The 22,077-nt window shown below is 44.0% G+C and overlaps 2 protein-coding genes across 6 annotated transcripts in view; one reads left to right on the top strand and one right to left on the bottom strand.

Moving 5' to 3' along the window:
* Myo5b (myosin VB) overlaps positions 1 to 22,077 on the bottom strand; it is a 385,932-nt gene that overhangs the window by 263,036 nt on the left and 100,819 nt on the right. The gene's annotated exons all lie outside the window — the stretch shown is intronic.
* LOC147830086 (uncharacterized) lies at positions 18,465 to 21,492 on the top strand. Of its 2 annotated transcripts, none has more exons than XM_087193003.1 (4): positions 18,465 to 18,683; positions 19,671 to 19,851; positions 20,881 to 20,993; positions 21,227 to 21,492. In XM_087193003.1, exons 1-4 carry the CDS (start codon positions 18,633 to 18,635, stop codon positions 21,236 to 21,238), a joined length of 357 nt encoding a protein of 118 aa, XP_087049129.1. In that variant the 5' UTR covers positions 18,465 to 18,632; the 3' UTR covers positions 21,239 to 21,492. The 2 variants fall into 2 exon arrangements, 1 of the variants encoding a protein (XP_087049129.1); XR_015443728.1 differs by having other exon boundaries at positions 18,477 to 18,683; positions 19,671 to 19,919; positions 21,227 to 21,482.

Genomic DNA, 22,077 nt, shown 5'->3' with positions numbered 1-22,077 from the left:
ATTACCTCCTCTGAGCTAGGTGAGGTGGGACAGGGGCCGGGAGCAGCAGTATGGATGGTGACCCAAAAGCCCTTTCCTGTGGGCTGGGAGCAGCCGGAGGGATGGTGGCCGGGAAACCCCTTCCTCTGGACCAGGAGAAGTGGGATGGTGGCTTAGAAGCCCCTCCCTCTGGGCCAGGAGCAGCGGGACAGAAGGTGGCCCAAAAGCCCTTTCCTCTGGGCTGGGAGCAGCGGGAGGGATGGTGACTGGGAAGTCCCTTCCTCTGGACCAGGAGCAGTGGGCCGGCGGCTCAGAAGCCCCTACCTCTGGGCCAGGAGCAGCGGGACTCAGTACCATGGTCTGGTGGTCTGGTGTCCTCTGAGTCTTTGTAGTGTGGAATCAGGTGTCTGCCTGTCTGCAGCGGGGTGATTCGGTGTTTTCTGCGTGACTCAGGACCTCGGTAGGGCGTGCACAGACCTGCCTGTCTGCAGTGGGCTGATTTGGCATGTGTTCCGTGTGACTGGAGACCTCTGTAGGGTTTGGGCAGACCTGCCTGTCTGCAGAGAGGTGATTCAGTGTCTTCCGCGCGACTCAGGACCTGGGACTGGGGACCCCGGTAGGGTGTGGGCAGACCTGCCTGTCTGCAGCGGGGTGATTCGGCGTGTTCTGTGTGACTCAGGACCTAGATAGGGCGTGCCCACAGAGAATTTTTGAATTGGAAAAAGGAGAGATGGGAACTGAGCCTCAGGAAATGTCAAGGGGCACAGCTACCACACATATCAGGAAAATAAGAGATAGAGCCCATTTGTCACCAGCCAGACCCAGCTTACATGCAGGTAGCAGCACTGGTAAAACTACAGAGGTGAACTCCCCCTATTCCAGGCCACCTCCCACCTCTAGAGGTTGAACCCAGGGCCTCACGCATACTTGGTAAGTACTCTACCACTGAGATACAGTCCCAAACCAAAATCTTTAAGTAAAAATTGTGCCTCTATTTAACTCTAGATTAGTTCATAAGGAATGAAATGGATAATACAATGTGTTTTTTAAAAGTCTACATTTTGACATATCCTCTTGCATAACCATACTTTCGTGCTCCTTCAAGGACCAGTTTGAGCCTATACTTTCAGAAATTACCATTTCTGCTAATTATCTGGATTTTGCATTTGAGCACATTACCATTTAAAATGTATGCATTCATACATATATAATTTATATCTTCCATTTTCCAGAAATGATTTATAGCACAGTAGTTCATTTCATACTGTCTTTTCCAGTCATTGTTTTGCATATCTATTCATCTATATTATAAAGTTCTTTTGAAGAAGATTTCTGTATTGTACAACTTTGGTACTTCCAAAATTTTTGGCATATGCCTGTGCAAGGATCTGTTGATCCTTGTTAATGGGCTTCAGCCTTGGTAATATCATCTAGGGGGAGAAAGTCTCCCTAAAATGTTTATTTTTCCTGGTGTCAGTTCCAGCCAAACTGACTTTTGAAAGGCAAGCCAGCTTCTCTGTATAAGCATCATTTTCATGTATGTTTTCTTTTTAATTGACACATAGAAATAGGACATATTTATATGGTATTATGACATTTCAGTGTACAACGTGCAGTGATCAGATGAGAGTAACTGGCATGCACCTCAGAGATGTAATCATTTCTTTGTGCTGGAAATACTCAAAATCTTCTCTACTAGCTATTTTTAAATATTCAATTAATTGCTGCCAATCAGTTACCCTACTGTGCTATAGAATGTAAGAAGTTCCTCCTGACCAAATGTACTCCTACACCCATTCACCACCTTCTCTCCATCCTCTCACTCCCACCCCTTTCTCAGAATCTGCTTACCATTATTATACTCTCTTAACCAACTTAAAAAAAGTTTATCTGAAACTCTATAACAAGGACTTATAGGCTGCTCTTGCTAAAAACACTGACTCTTCATGTGGGACTGCAAATGTCCAATGGATAACTAAAAGATAAAAATTTGGCATCTTTGCCTCCATTTTACATCTATCTCACTTACTCTGGCAGTCACCTTGGGTTCCAAGAACCAGTCTGATCAGTAAACTTCTTGTGATGAGTGGAAACTAGCCCCAGCCAATAGCGTTTGGTCAGCTTTGTTAGTGAGCTTGACTATGCACACACTTCTGGTCCCCTTGTCTATATCACCTGGGTACTCATGTCAGTACTCCAGAAGATAGGGCTGAAAACACAGGTCCCCTTGTTTTCCGAGTACCTCATACTGAGTAAAGTTTCCTGCTTTTCACCATTGCTCTTTTATAAGTGGCTGGGCCTGATTTGTTAGGACCCTGAGTCTGGCCTCTGGCCCAAGACCCCAGTAACAGCTTAAGTTATAGGATCCCCTTTTTAAGGGCAAGAGGCATGAAAAGCAAACCAAAATTTCCCCTCTGAGGGAAATTAACAAAGGACGCCCTTGTAAGACGCACTGGGGTCTTCCCAAGAGAAGGAAGTCATTGTTCACAAAGATTCCAGGAAATGACAGCCATAGGATATTAACTAATATCCCTTATTGGTCTTGTCTCCTACATACATCTGGGATTAACAATCAACATTCATATCCTCTACAGATCAACATTTTCACTAACCTGGGAAATCACCACCATCCTGCTTTGAGTGGGTTTTCCAAAGCAGCTTCCTGCCCCTTTTTTAAAATCTTTTGGGGAATTTTTTTAAGTCAACATCTCAAAAATATAATTTTTATAATTGGAATTATTCTCTAGCCTTTTATGTACTGAAGTCTTCCTACAACTGACCTGCTGTGTGTTCCAATTCAGCACAGGGGACTTAGTATAGCTTGGATCCATCCAGAAGGAGCCTTGCTTCCTCTATAGCACGATCCCACATCATCCTATAGTACTAAGTGAGGGGGTTCCATTATCAGTACTCAAACAAGCTATGTTCCAAGTTCTAAGTCTGGAACTCAGAATTCAGTTTTTCCATAGAAATAATCCTAGCAGTGCTAAATTCTCAGGAGAGCCCATACAACCTATATGCTTCAACACAGTAAATATGTTTCTATAAGGAAGTCCATCTCAAATCACTTGTCATCAGGTATGTATGTATCTGGGCATCCTTGTACCGTCAAGACAAGGGAATTGCCCCAGTTAGTGGAGGCCCTACTTGAAGACAAGGAAGGGCAATGACTACCCTTGTGTATGGACACATTACAGCCACTTGCCACCTGGTCCAAAAAATCTAGACCAAGATCCCTGCTATTAAAGGTAATGGAGCTTATAAAAAGCATTTTAAGTATCTAGAGACCCATCTAAAAAGCCTTGATTAATCAATGAGTATTTTACTAACATGAATGTTGTACATTCCTCTAGTATACCCAGATCAATAGAAGTTCTCATCTCTCAAGTTGTTTAGCACTTTATCTCAAATCTCTCCTAGGGTGTTTACAAAATTTACTCGTTATATGAATATCTGTTCTTGTATTCTTGGAACCCCAGCCGCCATCAACACCAGTACAATGTTACTTTATAGATGGCATTTCATCGGAGTCAATATCCACAAATCTCATCCCTTAATCCTTATAACCATGCCATGAAGTAGATATACTCAGAAGAGATGTAACTAGCATGGTGGCACATGCCTGTAATCCCAGCACTCTGGGAGGCTGAGACAGGATTGATTTCAAATTCCAGCCTAACCTGGGCAACTTAGAAAGACTGTCTCAATGTTTTAAAAATTTGCAAAGTGCTAGAGATGTAGCTCAGTGTGAAGGTCCTGGGTTCAATCCCCAGTGCAGAGTGGGCAGGATATACCTAACACAAAGTACAACTGGTAGCCTCCAAACTTCCATCCAAATCTGGCAACTCTGCTGCCTTCTTTACAGCACTCAAGGGTGCTTCTGCCATTGTGCAGGAGGTTCTCAGGGTACACAGGCAACCATTTGTTTTTCAAATGAGCCACCTGTCTGAGAGCCACCTGGCTCAACACCACACCCTGTTAAATGCAGCTCAACACACCCACACCACACACACATTTCTGTTCCACTTCTGCAGATTCAAACTTCTATTTGCATATAGGCTTATGCTGAGAATTTCCCAAAGCTTTTAATATTGATATGCTAACAAGAAAAAGAGGGTATGGAGTTAGAAAAAGCACAGTTTTGCCCAAGAGGATAATAACGCACTAAGACCATCCTCCAAAGACTGAGAAAGAAAACAGTGGGATTACTCATGGTAGGTGAGCCTTATGATGGGCTATCACTGGAACTATAGCCCAAGCCTCTACCAGTAGATAGAGACTATTTCAGGCCTGTTACTTCACAAGATTTGGCATCTGATATGCTTCTGTAGGTTTCTAATTTCAGCTGCAAAGAAAGTGAGTGTCCAGCAAATGAGGCAGACACATCTAAGGGCCCACAGAAACAAAGAAGAATCCAAATGAATAACTGCCTGCCTTGAAGGGATTTCAAATAAGAGGCTCAAAGATGGAAAGAAAAGATTAGAAGAAAATGAAAGGAAAAAAAAAAACAAACCAGAAGCAGGCATAGCCCTAAGCTGAAATTCAGAAGAATCGTGAAACCAAGAACAGTGATGGGGGAGAGAGATATTAAAAGGGATGACTGGGTCTTGCATTTGAAATGTGAATAAAGGAGATTAGGAAGATTAGGGGACAAGCCCAAGGTTACAGAGCATAATAGGGATGAGAGATTATACAGTATGTTGTTCCTGCTTCTGGGTTCTCTCTAACTTCACACAACTTTGGTGGAGAATCGGGTTGTTTTTGCTTTTCACTACTGAGGATTGAACCCAGAGCCTGAGCTACATCCCCAGCCCTTTTTTACTTTTTATTTTGAGACAGGGTCTCACAATTCACTAAATTGCCCAGGCTGGGCTCAAACTTGTGATCCTACCCCTTGAGCCTCCTAGAGTGCTAGGACTACACCTGTGTACCACCACACCTAAGAATTAATTTTTCATTTAAAAATAAAAGCACTCAGTCTGTTCACACTATAAAAGGCTTTCAAAGGTACCATCGAGTTCCAAGAAAAGGGTGGTCAGCTACTTGGCTGAACCATAACTTTTCAGCCTTTCCAACTGAGTGATACTCAATTTCTTAAAAGGCCACAAGCATAAATGAATGTGCATGACATTCTGGAGCTCAAAGTGGATTGGTGGTGGCAGATGCAGGAAGTGATGCTGTAGCAACCAGGAACAGCACATTAAGTTGATACTTGATTAATTGTTGATTTACTGAATCTCTGAATAGTCCAGACTGTTGGTTTGGACTCCAAAAATACTTTATTTTCAAGAATTGAAATGATATGTATGACATAAAATTCAGATTCCATCAAGGAAAAAGATTGAGAGATTGACAGTATTTTCTTTTAAAAGACTTCATAAATTTTAAAAGAACTGGCAGAAGATGAGAAGAAACTTTCACAAACATAAAAGAAAAAGGATTAATATGGATTATTCTCAAAGCTTCAAGTCAGAAAGAAAATACGGACAACGTATAAATAGAGCAGATAACTTATGAAAAGGTGTCCAACTCTACTCATGATCCAAGAAATGATCATTAAAAGGTAACATTTTTAACTTATGATCTTTACAAAATAAAAGATTCTCAACACCAAGAAGGGAAAAAGCCACACTGTTGCTGTTGACAGAACTGCAAAATGGGTTAAATCCAAAAAGCATCATGACCTCACCATACCACGTCTACGAGTCTCTCTTGTAGAAGCGCTGGGTTGAGAGTGAGGAAGTACACAGCTGCTACTACAGATGTGAACTGCAGTGCAGTTTATAAATGCAGGAACACAGAACTGCCCAAAATACCCATCAACAGAAGGCTGGTAACAAATCATCATATGGTCACCCTCACCCATGGAAATTTTATAGACAATAAAATGTACCAGACTATTATGTATTGATTTGAGAAGAAAATGAAGGTATATATTAACAAAAAACAGAAGTCAAAAAATATTACATACAGTATGATTCTTGTTTTGTTTTAAAAACTCCACCTATCTGTGGAAACATAGTCCATGTAAGCAAATGGTTAGTCCAGAAAGATTGGCACTAAACTTAGCAGTCTATTTCTGAGCAGATGGGCTTAAGAGAGAGGAAATATATTAAAAAGCATGGTAAGGTTATAGATAATACTTTTTTCTTTGTTTTCTACATTGCCCTGATTTTCTGTAATACTTATAGGTTCTTTCATGTCAAAGAGTTCAATTTAAAAACTAAATGTTTCATAATGAAACATAAAAAGCAGTTCATTCTGGAGGAAAGAAATCCACCATCAAGGAGAGACCTCCAGCAATGACCCTCATATTCCACTACTGCCCCATGAGAACATTTGTCAATACAAAGAAATAAGGCTATACATTAATGTTGCTTTCATTAAAGACAAAGTAGACCAAGGCACCCTAGTGTTAGAGTGCTTTATCCATAAACTCGATACCTGACACAGAGGCTTCTTTTGCAGGACTGACTCTTTCTGTAACTATTAGGCTACTGTGATCTAAGGCTGGGACCCACTGCCTGTGGACCTGCCCAACAATAGAAATCTGCAGTCTTGACTAGTTCCTGCATAACATTCCCCACAAGCAGCCCCTCTAGAGTGTACCCATTTCAGAAAAATATGGTTCCACTAAAACATCTTCTGCCATGGTTGGCTTGACAAAGCCATTTATCCTTCAGGGACTGATGCCCTGGCATGGCCAATAATTCTAGCCATGAAATCAAAGTGACAGTAATGACTTGTTTCAGCTCCTCAGTACACCTAGGCCGGCAGTTAACCCATGCAATCAAGGGCCTAAAGCAGGGCTGGGGATTTAGCTCAGTGGTTCCACAGGTCCCCAGTACAATCCCCGGTACACGCCCCCCCCCCCGCCAAAAAAAGGGGGCCGAAAGCAAGACCTTAAATGAGCAGCTTTACCACAGTTACATTTTTGCTTCACCAACAAACTCTTGGTAGTTGCTCAAATAATTAAACAGGCATGTTTCCTGGGGTCTAAGAGGAGGTTTTCTTCACAATTTAGCGTATGCAGGTGCCTATACAGGGTAGCCTCCATGGGAAGTACACACATGGGTAAATTTGCCCTGAGTCTCAGATATAACCAAGCCCCAATTGTGACTAAGGGCATACACCTGTGAGACTGCCTGCCTTTTAGAAAATACATAGTCTAAAATCATTTAAAAGACATGAGTAGCAAGCATAAATATATATGCATCAAATACAAATGCCCCCAACTATACAAAACAAATATTAATGGACATGAAAAATGAAACAAACACTAATAATTGTAGTGGGGGACCTCAATATCCCACTATCAGAAATAGATAGATCTAGAAAAAAATCTACAACAAAATTCCATAATTGAACCAAGCTATTGAACAAATGGACTTAACAGATGTTTACAGAGTGTCCCACCCCACAAAATCAGAATATACATTCTTTTTGGCTACACATGGGTCATTCTCCAAAATAGACCACATGCTAGCTCATAGGACATGTCTAAGTAAATGTAAAAGAACTGAAGTTACCCCCTGAATATTATCAGACCATAGTGCAATAAAATTGGAGATCAATAGCATAAGAAACTGCAAAACCTCCACAAACACATGGAAATTGAATAACACTCTCCTGAACAACCAATGGGTCACAGAGGAAATTAAAGAAGAAATTAGACAGTTTCTACAAGTAAATGATAACGCCAGTACAACATACAGGAAGCTATGGGAAACAATGAAAGCAGCTCTAAGAGGGAAATTCATAGCAGTGAATACCCATATTAGGAAAACAGAGAGCTCAAATAAACAACCTAATGCTGAACCTCAAGCTCCTAGAAAAAGAAGAGCATGACAAACTCAAAGCTTGTACGAGAGAGGAAATTATAAAGATCAGAGCAGAAATCAATGCAATGGAGACTAAGAGAATGATACAAAAAAATCAATAAATCAAAGATTGGTTTTTCAAAAGAATAAATAAAATTGATAAACCTTTAGCCAACCTTATCAAAAAACGAATAGAAAAAGCTCAAATCCATGCAATTAAGAATGAAAAAAGTGAAATCACAACAGATCCAGCAGAAATGCAGAGGATCATCAATACCTACTTTGAGAACCTGTACTCTAATAAAATGGAAAATACAGAAGAAATGGACAGATTCCTAGATACATATGAATTGCCAAAGTTAAATGAAGAAGATATAGAAATTCTAAACCCTCAATTACAATGAGTGAAATTGAAAATGTAATAAAAAATGTACCAACAAAGAAAAGCCCAGGTCCTCATGGCTGCACTGCTGAATTCTACAAGACATTTAAAGAAGAACTATTGCCATTACTCTTTAAACTCATCAAGGAAATTGAAAGGGAAGCAACACTTCCAAATTCATTCCTGGAAGCAAGTGTTACTTTGATTCCAAAACCAGGGAAAGACCCAACCCAAAAAGAGAACTACAGCCCAATCTCCCTAATGAACATAGATTCAAAAATCCTCAACAAGATACTGGCAAATAGAATACAGAGGGTCATCAAGAAGATCATACACCCTGACCAAGTTGGATTTATCCAAGGGATGCAAAGATGGTTCAATATTCGTAAATCAATAAATGTAATACACTATATTAACAGAGCCAAGGACAAAAATCATATGATCATCTCAACAGATGCAGAAATAGCATTTGACAAAATCCAACACCCATTCATGATAAAAACCCTACAGAAAATTGGAATAGAAGGTCTTTATCTCAACCTGATTAAGGCTATCTATGAAAATCCAACAGCCAACATCATACTAAATGGTCAAAAACTGAACTCCTTCACACTAAAATCAGGAACAAGACATGGATGTCCACTATCACCACTCCTGTTCTGGAAACATTAGCCACAGCAATTAGACAAGAGAAAGAAATAAAAGAAATAAAGATAGTAAAGGAAGAAGTTAAGCTGTCATTATTAGCTGATGATATGATACTTTACACAGGAGACCCAAAAAACTCCACCAAAAGACTTTTAGACTTAATTGACAGATTTAGTAGAGTAGCTGGATACAAGGTCAACACTTAAAAAGCAATAGCCTTCTTGTACACAAATAACAGACTCACTGAGAAAGAAATTAGGGAAACAATTCCTTTCACAATAGCATCCAAAAAATGAAATATCTAGGAATCAATCTAACAAAGGAAGCAAACGACCTCTACACTGAAAACTACAGCACTCTGAAATAAGGGATGTAAGAGGGAATAAGAAAATGGAAAGACATCCCCTGTTCCTGGGTAGGAAGAACCAATAGAGTGAAAATGGCCATACTTCCAAAACTGCTATATAGATTTAATGCAATACCGATTGAAATTCCAACAATATACTTCACAGAACTAGAGAAAACAATCCAAAAATTCATTTGGAACCAGAAGAGACCTAGAATAGCAAAAGCAATTCTGGGCAACAGAGACACGGCTGGGGGTATCACAATCCCCAACTTGAAACTATACTACAAAGCCACTGTGATAAAACAGCATGGTCCTGGCAAAGACACAGACCCGAGGATCAGTGGAATAGATTAAAAGATGCAAAAACAACTTCAGACATACTCAGCCACCTCATCTTTGATAAAGGAGCCAACCACTCTCATTGGAGGAAAGATAGCCTGTTCAATAAATGGTGTTGGAAAAACTGGATTTCAACCTGCCAAAGATTAAAGCTAGACCCATATTTATCACCATGCACTAAACTTAGATTGAAGTGGATTAAAGAGCTAAATATTAAAACAGAAACACTAAACTTGCTGGAAGATAAGTTAGGTAGAACTCTTGAAGACTTTGGCATAGGAAAAGACTTTATGAACAAAACCTCGGTAGCACAGGAGCTAGCACAAAGAATCAACAACTGGGATCTCATTGTATTAAAAAGCTTCTGCACTGCAAGAGAAACCACCAACAGAGCTAAGAGACAACCTACAATATGGGAAGAAATTTTTAGCAGCTGTACCTGAGACAAGGGTCTACTATCTAGAATATATAAAGAATTGAAAAAAATCAGACCCCCCAAATTCAAAGACCCAATTCAAAAATGGGCATCTGAAATGAACAGACCTTTCTCAGACAAAGAAGTAAAAACAGCAAATAAATATATGAAAAAATGTTCAACATCACTGGTCATTTCAGAGATGCAGATGAAAACAACACTGAGATTCCACCTCACCCCACAAAGAATGGCTGCTATTAAGAAATCAACCAATAACAAATGTTGGTGGGGGTGTGGAGAGAAAGGAACCCTTCTCCATTGTTGGTGGGAGTGCAGACTGGTGCAACCACTGTGGAAATCAGTATGGAGATACCTCAAAGAACTAGGACTATAGGTCCTATTTAACCCAGCTATTCCCCTACTGGGTATCTTCCCCAAAGAATTAAAAGAATCATACCACAGTGATATATGTGCACCTATGTTTATAGCGGCAGAATTTGTAATAGCTAAAGCTTGGAAACAGCACAAGTGCCCACCAACTGGAAACTGGATAAAGAAGATATGCTTTTTTTATAAAATAGAGTACTACTCAGGCATAAAGAATGAAAAACTAGAGTCATTTATAGCTAAATGAGTGCATATTGAGGCCATCCTCTTAAGTGAAATAAATAGGACACACGTGTATAAATACTGAATAGTTTCTCTAGTGTGAGAAATTGAAAGTGTAAATAAGGATAAAAATGATTAAAATGAATAATTGATAATTTGAAATAGGAAAAGGTCCAAAGGTGTAAGGGTGGTGGGAGGGGAAGGGGAAAGGGAAGAAGGGAAAGGAAAAATTATGAGGAAGAAAAAAAAAAAAGGAAATAAAGTCTATGTAAATAGGGAAGGATGGAGGGGGTGAAGGGTGCACAGGTAATGGGGAAAAAATAAGAACTAAGATACACCATGTTCAGGTACAAACACCCAATGATAAATGTAAATGAATTGTATACCTAAAATGTACCAATTAATATATAAATAAAAAAATAAAAATAAAAAACTATCAACCTTCATACTCCCTCGAACAAACCTAAAAATGGTAACAGTTTCCTTTATGTAAATGATTCAAGCACAACTACAAAAGGAAATGATCCTCACAACTGCTATTATACTTAAGATATGGCCCATTTTGTTTCCATATAATCCATCTTTTCCAAGCATGGCATCAATTCATAGCTCAGCATGTCTCGATCTAGAGTTCCTCAGTGAAATCTGAAGATGTACCTTTCCAACCTAAAATATGTCCAGGCCTTTATCTTTGTACCTACTGTTGAGAAAAACAATTTAAGCTAAAGACAAAAAAAGAAAAAACTCCAAAACAACTAAAACAGAAAATATACATCAAGCAACAGAGGGAAAAGGGCTTAGACAGGGAGAGTTAATTAAACAGATTATAGAGGCTTCTTAGCACAAGAAGATTTTAGGGATTCCTGAGCAGATGACATGTGAAGACTGCTTCAGGACAGTCCATCCAGCCACAGTGACAGGCACAGCAGAGGCCTATGGGAACAGGAAAACAGAAGTTTGATGAGCTGCCAGTGGTTCCTTCCATTTCCAAAAGTCAGTCTTAGATGCAGAGCCACTCAGTCTTATCTGGTAAGTAAAATGTAGTTCATTCTTAGGGTTCTTACCTCAGATAGTTTACCCTAGGACACAAAGACTTTACTATGAAAAGTTCTCAAGTAGGAGAAATTTGAGCCTCATGAGATATTTGGCAAGGTCTGGACATTTTTACTTGAGTTTTGAGCTGCCTTTAGGTGGTGTGGCTGGGCTTCCACCTCCCTTCAGTAATTATCTTTACATAAATTCATAAATTCATATCAATTACATAAATTCATATGATGTTTAGCTAAGAAATATCTTAAGAGTTACTTTTCCCTCAAAAAGTGAACTAGCTTCACCAATGCTAATAGGCATCTAACATTAAACATGTAAAACTTACCTTCTACCAAAAAGGCAACAAATACTAAACAACAAATACTTCATAACCCTCCATTGCCTGCCATGGGCTCACTGGGCCAGTGTGGGACACTAGGCATAGGGCCAAGACTCCACAGTTCTCACACAGACCCTCCGTGTTCTAGGCATTGGACAATGTTCAAGGACTTATCTCCCACCACCCAGTGGGCACTGTCCAAGCACAGGGCCAAGATACACAGCCAAGATATTTTAGCAAAGCCCTGGCTGGCTCCTGGAGGAATGGTGTAAAGTCACATGCCAGTAATGCCAGTGTGGGCCAGTGACAGAAGGAACATATTTTCTTTTCTACATGAGCACGTCTGTTTGGATATTCACTAGAGTAAATTCTTAAGTGACTAATTCACAGTTTCACTTTGTCGACATTAAAGCAAAGTATTTTATGTGACATCTGCTTCTGCTAAATCAGGATGCTATTTCTTCCTAAGCTGTCACACTAAAGATAGGAATATATGGTGATAGTTGTGATATGAAGGCCTGAGAAAATTATGTTTTCAGACATGGGAATCCTAGTTTCCTTGAGAATACAGGAAAGTTGTACTACTACAAGTCAACAGGCCCATGAACAATAAGAAAACCTCAGCAGTAGGCAAAGAACACACTTAATTTATATTCAAGCAGGACATCACCTGAATATCATGAAGGGAAAGAGAAGCTTTACCCCTCTGCCCACCACTCTTTCCACTTAGTCCTTTATCCTCAAAGCATGCAGTATTAGCTGGTTAGATTCCAGGACATAAACTGCTGTTAGCAGGGAATCGTCACCGGGGTTCAAAGGCCACACACAGCGCTTCTGTCTTTTCACTTCCACTCCTCCATGTGTAGGGATCAGCAAACTGAACCAAAGGTAAGGCTCCTCAGTGCTGGCTCTTTCTTCTGCTCCGCTCTGTCTTTGCATTTCAGGGGACGTTTTTCCACAGAGCACAGTAAGACTGCTAGGTAATGACTCTGAGGGGCAGGTAGAGCCAAGACCACCATCCAAAACTGTGGTGTTTCAACATCATTTTGTGTACCTTCAATAAAAGAGATTTTTATTTGTCAACCATACCTCAATAAAGCTGGGAGTAGAAAATGGTCACAGGGGGCTGGGTATTTAGCTCAGTGGTTCCACCGCCTGCCTTGCAAGCACAAGGACCCGAGTTTGATCCCTGGTACCAAAAAAAAAAAAAAAAGATTATTACAGAGGTGAGGATTCAGCTCAGGGGTTTCGCTGCCTGCTGCACAAGCACAAGGACCAGAGTTTGATCCCCAGTACCAAAAAAAGAAAGAAAGAAAATGGTCACAGGGAGAAGGGGAGCAGTACTCAGGCATCCCCATGTCATGTGATCTTTAAGTTCTATGCTATCTTGGTTGCCACATATTAAAAAGTGACTTTTTAAAAAAACCCTCCCCAAGTCTTAACCCTAGCAAAAGGAGGATGTGTCTGGAAACCTCCTCAATGGTCCTGCACTGCACAGACACAGTGAGAAGCTAGATGCAGGAATGGCTGCAGATCACAATACTAGTGCCAGGCAGGGTTTCTGCACTTGGTAAAATGCCCCTGACGCATGGCAATAACATGCTTCAAACTTGTCCTGCATGGCCCAGAAGAGAAACTAAGAGTCTGGCTGCTCCAAATGTGGTGCCCAGACCAGGAGCGGCAGCATGACCCATAAACATGTTAGAAATGCAGAATCTCTAACCCTAGACCCAAGGAATGAGAGCTCCATTTAAAAAAAAAAAAAAAAGCGTCAAGGTATTCTGAATTCACATTATGATTTGAACTTGTTCCAAAACCACTAAATATTGAAAGAGTTAGATGATCTTGTACCAGCCCAGAGTTTCACAAAGTCCTTTCCTACCTCTCCCCAATTTTAGCCTCACTCCAAGAAAATTTCTGCCCTCTCTCAGAAACAGTAAGTGAGGGTCTTTTTTCTTCCTTCATCTTGATTTCATTCATCCCTAAAGCAGCAGCATAATCCAGTGGATTATATGTCATCAGTAGGTACAATTCTGATGTTCCTGAAATAGGCTCTGCCCCCTCCTTCCTACTTCTTCCCTGCATACCCCCTGCCCCTCCTTGCCTGCCTGTACTCAGGGCTATAGCTTATCTTGAGCTGCATCCTCTTGTGGTCAGCAAACCAGCAGTCTGCTTTGTGGACTCCATCACCTTGCTTTTGGGCCTAACCACAGTCTCAACAGTTTACCAAAGGTCCTAAATTTGAGTATAATTGGGTACACCTAGATGTGCACTAAGCCATTACCATAAGTCCTCATTTCTAACCAGATTTTTTTGTAGATATTCTATCAACTCAATGGGGGGGTATTCTAGCTTAACTATTTCTGGACATTGTTGTCAGTATTGCACTACCTTCTGCATGTCCAAAATCCTTAGGACAGGTTCATTAGATCTCAATCATTTTTTTCTTTGTAAAGATTCCAAATGAACATCTGGGAACTCTTTCTAACATAATACCAACCAATCTTTCAAGTTTGATGGATCTTAAGAGCATGAAGTTCCAAATGGGTAGAGCAACCATGCAACCTCATTCTGGAGCACAATTTATAAGCTATGTTGACCTGAGAATCTCCTTTTTAGTTAAAGAGAATTCCCTTTCTACTTAAACATTTTTAGTTTTTAAAAATAATGCTTTGGCAGGGCATGGTGGTGCACACCTATAATCCCAGTACTCAGGATGCTGAGGTAGGAGGATTGCCAAGAGTTCAAGGCCAGCCTGGGCTACATAGAGCATTCAAGGTTAGCCTGAATGACATGGTGTTACCCTGTCTCAAAAAAACCAAACAAACTTTGCCTTAGTTTAGGTCTCTACCATGAAATAAATCTGATCTTCACTTATGGCTAATTTATTCAATGAAGAGAAAGATTCTAAAAGGCTAATATTTAGATCAAAAGACACAATTAGCAAAAACTATGTAATTATTATCTTTGTGATTGTTCTTTTCTTTGGGAAGAAGCTCAAGTAGTGTAGGCCTCAAGAAAGACATTCTTAGAGCCTGGATGTAGCTCAGTGGTGCTGCATGTGCCTCGCAAATGCAAGGATTTGAGTTTGATCCCTGGTATAAAAAAAAAAAGACATTCTTAGATTTCCCACAACAATGGAGCTCAATCCTCACTAATAATTGTAACAGTATTCATAATAATAATGATAAATTTCATACCACACTCTCTTAAACTACAGCTAAATAGATACAACTATCACAGCTTTTCCCTAAGTTTAAAAATGACATTTCATATCCTTTGACCCTGAACTTATTTCCATGCTAGCATTTTGCCCATTTGGGATTTTCCCCTGGCCTTGCACACCTGTTCCAGGAATCTTTCAAGTGAGAGTGATCTGTGAGTAGGCGCATACACAGACATCTTTGGACTGATGATCCCGTAGTTGTGTGGAACCATCATGAGCCCATGAATACAAAGTCTGGGGCTTGGGGAAAGTAGAGGAATGCTGGAAGGATTAGTCTTCCCTCTTCCCAGCCTCCCTGATTCAACTTTGTTTGATTAGCTTTTACTCACTGATTACTTAACCTTGGGAAACCAGTAATACCTTGAAAATATTTAAAGATCCAAAAGTAGTATGAAACTTCGAACAGGGCCTGAAGTTCCCTCTTCATCCTACTAAGAGTGACACTCGGGCAAATGTTGGCTGAGAGCAGAGGGACACAGCAACAGTCTACCATACTCTAGCCAGGAGGCCCAATGAGGGGCTTTCCTACCATATCAGCCTTTCATTCTAGAGTCAATCATCAGCACAAGGAGCAGCACCAAGAGCATGTGGGACATGATCTGTGAAATCCACTCTAAGCTGTCCACGATGGTGGTAAACACCTTAGAATATCTGACCATCCACTGGACCCAAAACTACGAATAGAACATGAAGGTATCTCATCTTTCAGGAAAGATATTTCCAAAGAAAGAAAAGACAGGAGGGCAACCCAGATGGCACACAGAGGGTTTGAATCCTACATGTAATATGGAGATGGAGCTATTTGGGGGCTGTATGGGGATAAAAAGTGGGGGAGATCAAGCCATCGTGGTGATAGTCTGTCAGCTTATCAACGTACTCAGTTTCAGAGGGCCCCTGTAGGACACTTCTTATCCGCAAAATGCACAGATGTAGGCTCCACATGTAGCATCTTTCCCCATTAACCTTCAGACTGGGAACAGATGGGTGAGAGTATCCCAACCCTGCTGGAATGTATATTCAACACTGGCAATCACAGAATACCAGCAGGCCAGAGCAACAGCACCTGTAGGCTGGCTGGGTCTCAGCTGAAAGAACTGCAATGGAGCTCTCTAAGGACCACCAGGACTCAAATACTGGAAGTAAGCAAGAAGAGGGGATAAATGAGGACATTTGGTAACAAGAAGTAAAGACTTGGCTTCTGGCACTTAGAAGAACTATTTCATTAGAGGCCAGGAAACAAGGGGGGAGGAGCTAGAAGAAGAAACAAGACAGGGACCAGTCACTAGTAGTTGGGCATAAGCAAGACATGCATCTCCTGGTAAGATGTAAGAAACAGCCAGTAGAGCCTGAGCTAGGTAGACAGCCAGGAGGATGAGATGGAGGGACTCTCAGTTATAAAGACCTGGGGAATGTTGACAGTTAGATATCATCATTTAGAGTCTTAAGATATCAACTTTTTAACCAATCAAAACATTGTGGTTGTGGGGCAACATCTCTAACCTGTGAACCCTAGACCAGCTTCACAGAATCAAAGAAACATGGGGAAGACATATCTTTAAAACAGCCCCATACTTGCATTCTGTATGATTCTATCTCTAGGACATTCCATTTCTAGTAATGGAGAACAGATCAATGGTTTTATGGTTAACACATTTTTTAAAATTACTATGTGTTTGCAGTGTGTACTTGTCTGCAGAAAGGTTTCACCTGATTTCAAATAGATGTATCACTGCACAAAGGTTAAGAAAACCACTGCTTTAGAATAATCAAGTCACAGGGCCTCACATAGACCATTCTGAGAACAGGGTCTGGTTGGGTACATGAACTAAAAAGCACCACTCTAGACCCCCAGCTCAATGCCTTCTGGCAAATCTGGCAAGACAACAAAGCTCTCAGTTGAATCAAAAATACTCCCTGGCAGTGCTCTTATGCAGTGCTCCCTAGGCATCTTCTCCTGCTACTTAAAGAACTACCCCAAGTCCATTTTACTCATGACAAATGCATCTTTTTAACCCTGTTACTCCAACCTCTCCCTGCTGCCCTGTTCCTGATTCAGTGTTAATATTTTCTCAGTTCCCCAAGCAAGAAGCCTGCACATGGCTCTCACTTCTGTCTGATTAATCCACCAAATATATCTCCCAACCATCGTCACTAGTAATCTACCTCTTTCAGACCCCTCTTTTCCTCACTAGGATTAAGGTAATGGACACCTAACCTTTAATTTTTTTTAAAAGATAACAACCCGAATTTATTATTAGATTTCATTAGAAACATCAAAGGGGAATGAAATGTTGTAAATAAAAAAGTAGGCCAAAAATAGTGATATAAAGCAAATAAACAGACGTGCAAGTGTGTCTCTTGGAAGAAGAATCCATGGTTGAGAAGACACCTGCCTGAGTGATGCTGGTGGGAACTGCTCAGTGGTCAACCCTGGGAGCCGAATGAATGGCCATCAGCAGAGGATGCGGGACAGCTGTGCTCCACCCCCATGACGGTGCCACCACTGAGGAGGAGCAGCGCGCAGGGATCCCAGCCTGGTGTTACTGCTTGAAGAAGACCTGCCAGAAACATTTATACCGAATGGTTCCAGTTCCACCCTCTCTACTCCACCAGGGACAAAAAGCACGTGGTCAGCTTGGGATGAGAGGACAGGAGGGGATAGCAGCGCCACAAGAGACGTTCCCAAGTGATGTGTGAAAGTGTTCTGCACCTCCACTGGGTGGGAGGTTTCACAAAGACTGCTGTCCCCTCACACTGTCTCTGCACTGCATACTGCACTTTGTGTTGGGTTCGGTATCTGTGCTTAAGTAGCTATCCATGTGCACTTGAAAGTTATGACCTGCTGTGAATCCTCCACTCCTGGCCACCCAGGGGTTATCAGCTGAAACTTTTGTATCCTTTAAAGAAAATTATATTGGACATTTTGGGATCATCTCCATAGTCCCTATTGGAATTGAAAGGCAATTGAAGTCAACCCAGGAAAGAAAATCATCCTCAAATCCATGAGATCTCTAAGTGCTGACATGAGCACTATGTCTTGAAAGAGAATGGACTCTGGATGGGAAAGCACACTTCTCCCTGTGCCTGCTGCATCTTAAGCATCTACACATTTGCTGAATTAAAACTTCTGATTCATCAAACTCCAACATCACAGGCAGCTTTTCTGGTTTCTCATTGCTGTTTCTAAGGAGCACACAGATAGATGTGTTCCACTATGAAAGGAAGGGGCCCCGGGGTCTTCTCATCAGAGGGGGCGGTTTGGCTTATGACCCTAGCATTGCGACCTCACTTCCTTGGCGACAGGTCCAAACAGAACTCGGAACCCTGGAGTCACTGGGCACCACAGTCCAGCGACGGCTGCCTAACAGTCACTTGGCTGGAGAGAGTCAGCAGCGATCATGCTGTGCTGCTTTCCCAGGCCTCGAGGCTGCAGCAACAGGACCCCGCGCAGGGAAAGCACTTGGGCGAGAGTGAGAGGATGGATGGCTAAGTCCCCATGTTTCAGGCCGCTCACCAGGAACTGCCTGGCCATCAGGGGCAGCACAGGGTGCGTGTCACCAGACCCAGAGACCTGGGGACCTGAGATGAGCGGGAGCCCAGGGCAGATCTCCCTGGACTTGGACACCTGACACTTGGGGCCACCAAGTCCAGGACAGGTCCAGTTAGGCCCGGCCACCACTGTGAGTCCCCTGTATAACTCCCGCCCTTCTTCCTCACTTTGAGGAGGGTGGGGGACGAGGTCAAGAGGGAGGCTCCTCCTGGGCAGAGGAAGGTGTGGGAGGCTGTGAGCCCAGGGCCCTGGCCTGCGCCCCCAGGACGGGGCTGAGAGGAGGAGAAGGGCAGTGCCCAGTGATGATCCACAGCCTGAAGAGCCTTCTCCCGTCCTCTGGGGTAGAAGCCTGAGACAAAGCTGTTTGTGTTTCAGGAGCACAAGGTTACCTGGGGCAGAAACAGCACAAACTGTGGTCAGGCAGAGCCTTGTGCTTGCTGCCGGCTGTCAGGCACTGTCCCCACAGAGCTGCACACAGGACACTGTGTCACTTCTGTCCTGTCACAGCTTTATTCTGCCGTGTCACCTCAGGGCAACTCCTGGCCAGGGCCCAAGTGGTACCCACAGGGGCTACGTGACCTGCAAGTGTGGCAGTGAGCACAGCCAGGAGCCTCTCAGGACCAGGAAGTGGGCCTGACTTTTTCTGAGCGATTAACAGACTCCAGGGACAGGCTGGCCTCGCAGGAGGCCTGGAGCCAGGCTGAGCCTCGGTTTCTCTCTCCACCACGGGACCTGAGGGTGGGTGGGCTCTTCATGCCCCAGGCCATGACCTCTCCTTGTTAATGAGCCATGAATCGGTAGCATTTCTGTGTGTCCCTTCTGAAATTACCTTCTAACATGCATAGCTTTTCTGCCGGGCCCACTTGTGCCCCTTCTGGTATGAGCCATGATGGCGACTTGCAGAGTGGTCTGGGCTTCAGCCTCCAGCCCTCCTGATGGCCTGGGTGGGCCCCAGTTCCATCTCTCCCCTCTGTTCCATCACAGATTGGGGCCCAATGGGAGGAGAGCCGGGCAGAGGACTGCATTGTGAGGACGGCGCTGGCAGGCATGCAGCGCCCCGCTGAGGGAGCCCCCGGAACGGGACTTCCTGGACAGCTGCCCCATCCATGCAGACTCCCTCCTGGACCCCTCTTGGGCCTGCATTCCCGCCCTGCAGGAGGGGATGGTGAGAAAGTGAGCTCTGTGGTCGGCACCCAGGGGCACTTGGCCACTGTGGCCCCAAGTCTTTGGAAGGTATGAGCCCTGCCTCAGCCTGCTCGCAACTCTGAGCAGCAGGGTGCTGAGAAAATCAGGCTCTCGGCATCACTGCGGGGCAGAACTGGGGTCTCCAGGGCAGTGCTGACCCAAGGCCTGCCAGATTCCCTTCCATCTCTGGCCGGCTGTGCTTTGCCCCACTGAGCCCTGCACAGGGGAAGGCTGTCCGTTCCCTGTAAAGGAGACCGCAGAGTGACTCAGCAGGCCTCTGGTCTTCCCAGAGCAGAAGTCTGTGGGGACACGAAGGGCCCAGGCCCACTGACATCAGGGAAGAGCAGGTGGGGTCCCCATTCCATGGATGTATGTGAAGACACACAGTGTGCAGACCTTTCCCAGGGCTCAGCTGTGATTGCCAGTAGCCAGAGCAGATGCAACCCCTGCCCTCTGGGGCTTCAGTGTTGTTTGGGGTCCTCAGTCACCCTGGACAGCTGAGCAAGCATTCCTCGCACTGCAGTAGATGGCACTTTCCCAGCCTCCCTAGATGTGGATCCACAGCAGTGCAAGAAGAGCCCAGGAGCGGCATAGACACTGGGCAGCACAGCGCTGCAGAGCTAAAGCCTGAGGAGTGGTGGGTGGGACAGATGCCCACTGTCCCCCACGTCTCAGATCGTTACAGAGCAGTGGCCCTGTGCTCTTAAGTGTAACACGCAGCAGACACCAGACTCTGTCCTCATGCAGCTGACAGTGGGGACAGGTGGAGAAACGGTGTGTTGGGCTGCCCTGAACAAGGCAGAGGCGGTCGCACCACAGAGCATGGAGCCTCCTGTTAGGCTCTCGGGCTACCTGGGCCAGCACTGCCCCACTGGGCATGGAGAGGGTGGGGCTGGAGCATGCGCAGCTAGGGCAGGAGGCCTACTTGTCCATTTCCGCATGTTCCCTGGGCAGGCAGCATGGGAGGAAAGGCCAGGCCTCTCACTCTGCCTCCTACCTGCCTTTCCAGGTCCTCCTTTTTTGTCCTCTACTTCTTGGTGCAGCTGCACTCCCAGGAGAATCCACCACCTGAACTCCTGGCCCAGCTGGAGCAAGCTGAGCCCACTGAGGCACAGCCCACGGGTGAGGAGGATGGGTGTGGGCCTGTGGGCATGAGGGGAGGGATGGGCCTTTAGACACAGAGACAGCTTCCGGGTGCTGGGGTGACCTGGGATCACTGAGACCTCAGCCGTCATGGTCTGGGAGGACTTCCTGGGGAGGCTTTGTGCACAGAGCTGTCTGATGGGCAGTGGGGAGGTTTTGCCCTGGGAGGGAACATGGACAGTTGGTGACTTTTTCTTCTCTTGGAACTACAGGACCAGCTCTAGCCCTAGCTGAAGTCCCATGTGCAGAGCCCGAGCCAGCTCCACATGCAGCTTCCTGCCCAGCGCTGGGACCACAGCCAGAGTCCATGGCAGCCCCTTCACCTGCTGCAGTGCTGGGGTACCCAGTGGTTGCACGGCGGTCAGTGTCACCTCCTGAGCTCCACCTGGGGCCAGCTCCTGGCCCCCTCCCACTGTTCCCCTCACTTATGCTGGCTCTTGTTTTGGTATTTACAATTGCCCTTATTTCTTGGATTTATATAAATAATAGAACTAGCTTTTAATAAAACTTAAAATTTTAGTGTTTAAAAGGGTCAGCGTGGTGGCCTGAAGTGCCTTCTCCCTGTGTGCGCCCATCCCCAGAGCACTGTGCTTGGTGGCTCCTGCCCACGCCCCTGGCCACTGCTCCTCTCATGTCCCCACGGGCACCTGGCCTGCAGGGTTCACACCAGTGAGTCAGACTTGCCTTTGGCCACACAGTCGTGAGACGGGCTGATGAATCTTGCGCTATGCAGAAGGGGAAACCCAAAAAGACCCTGGCCATTTTTCATTGGCTTCTTCAGTAGGTAATCCAGGTTGTGTTGCCAGACAGGATGTATTTATCACAGTAAGATAACGTGTGCAGTCTGAATGAAGGACAGGCGAAGGGCACTGTCGCAGGAAACCCACTGGGCTGTGGCCTCCCCTAGGCGCCCCCTCCCTGTCTGCATCTCGGGGTTCAGGCTGTGTCTTCTCTGCTGGGAGGGGGTGTGCCACTCCTCAGCTCTCCTACCATCTCATTACTTATGTGGGGACCTGGCCTGTCAAGCTCAACCCCACACATTCAGGGCCCCAGTGACACAGTT

This window comes from Heterocephalus glaber, unplaced genomic scaffold, assembly GCF_053883595.1.
Source record: "Heterocephalus glaber isolate CG9 unplaced genomic scaffold, H.glaber_assembly_v1.0 deba00000331, whole genome shotgun sequence".
In the NCBI taxonomy this organism is placed as follows: domain Eukaryota; kingdom Metazoa; phylum Chordata; class Mammalia; order Rodentia; family Bathyergidae; genus Heterocephalus; species Heterocephalus glaber.
This window is presented reverse-complemented; position numbering and strand designations above follow the sequence as displayed.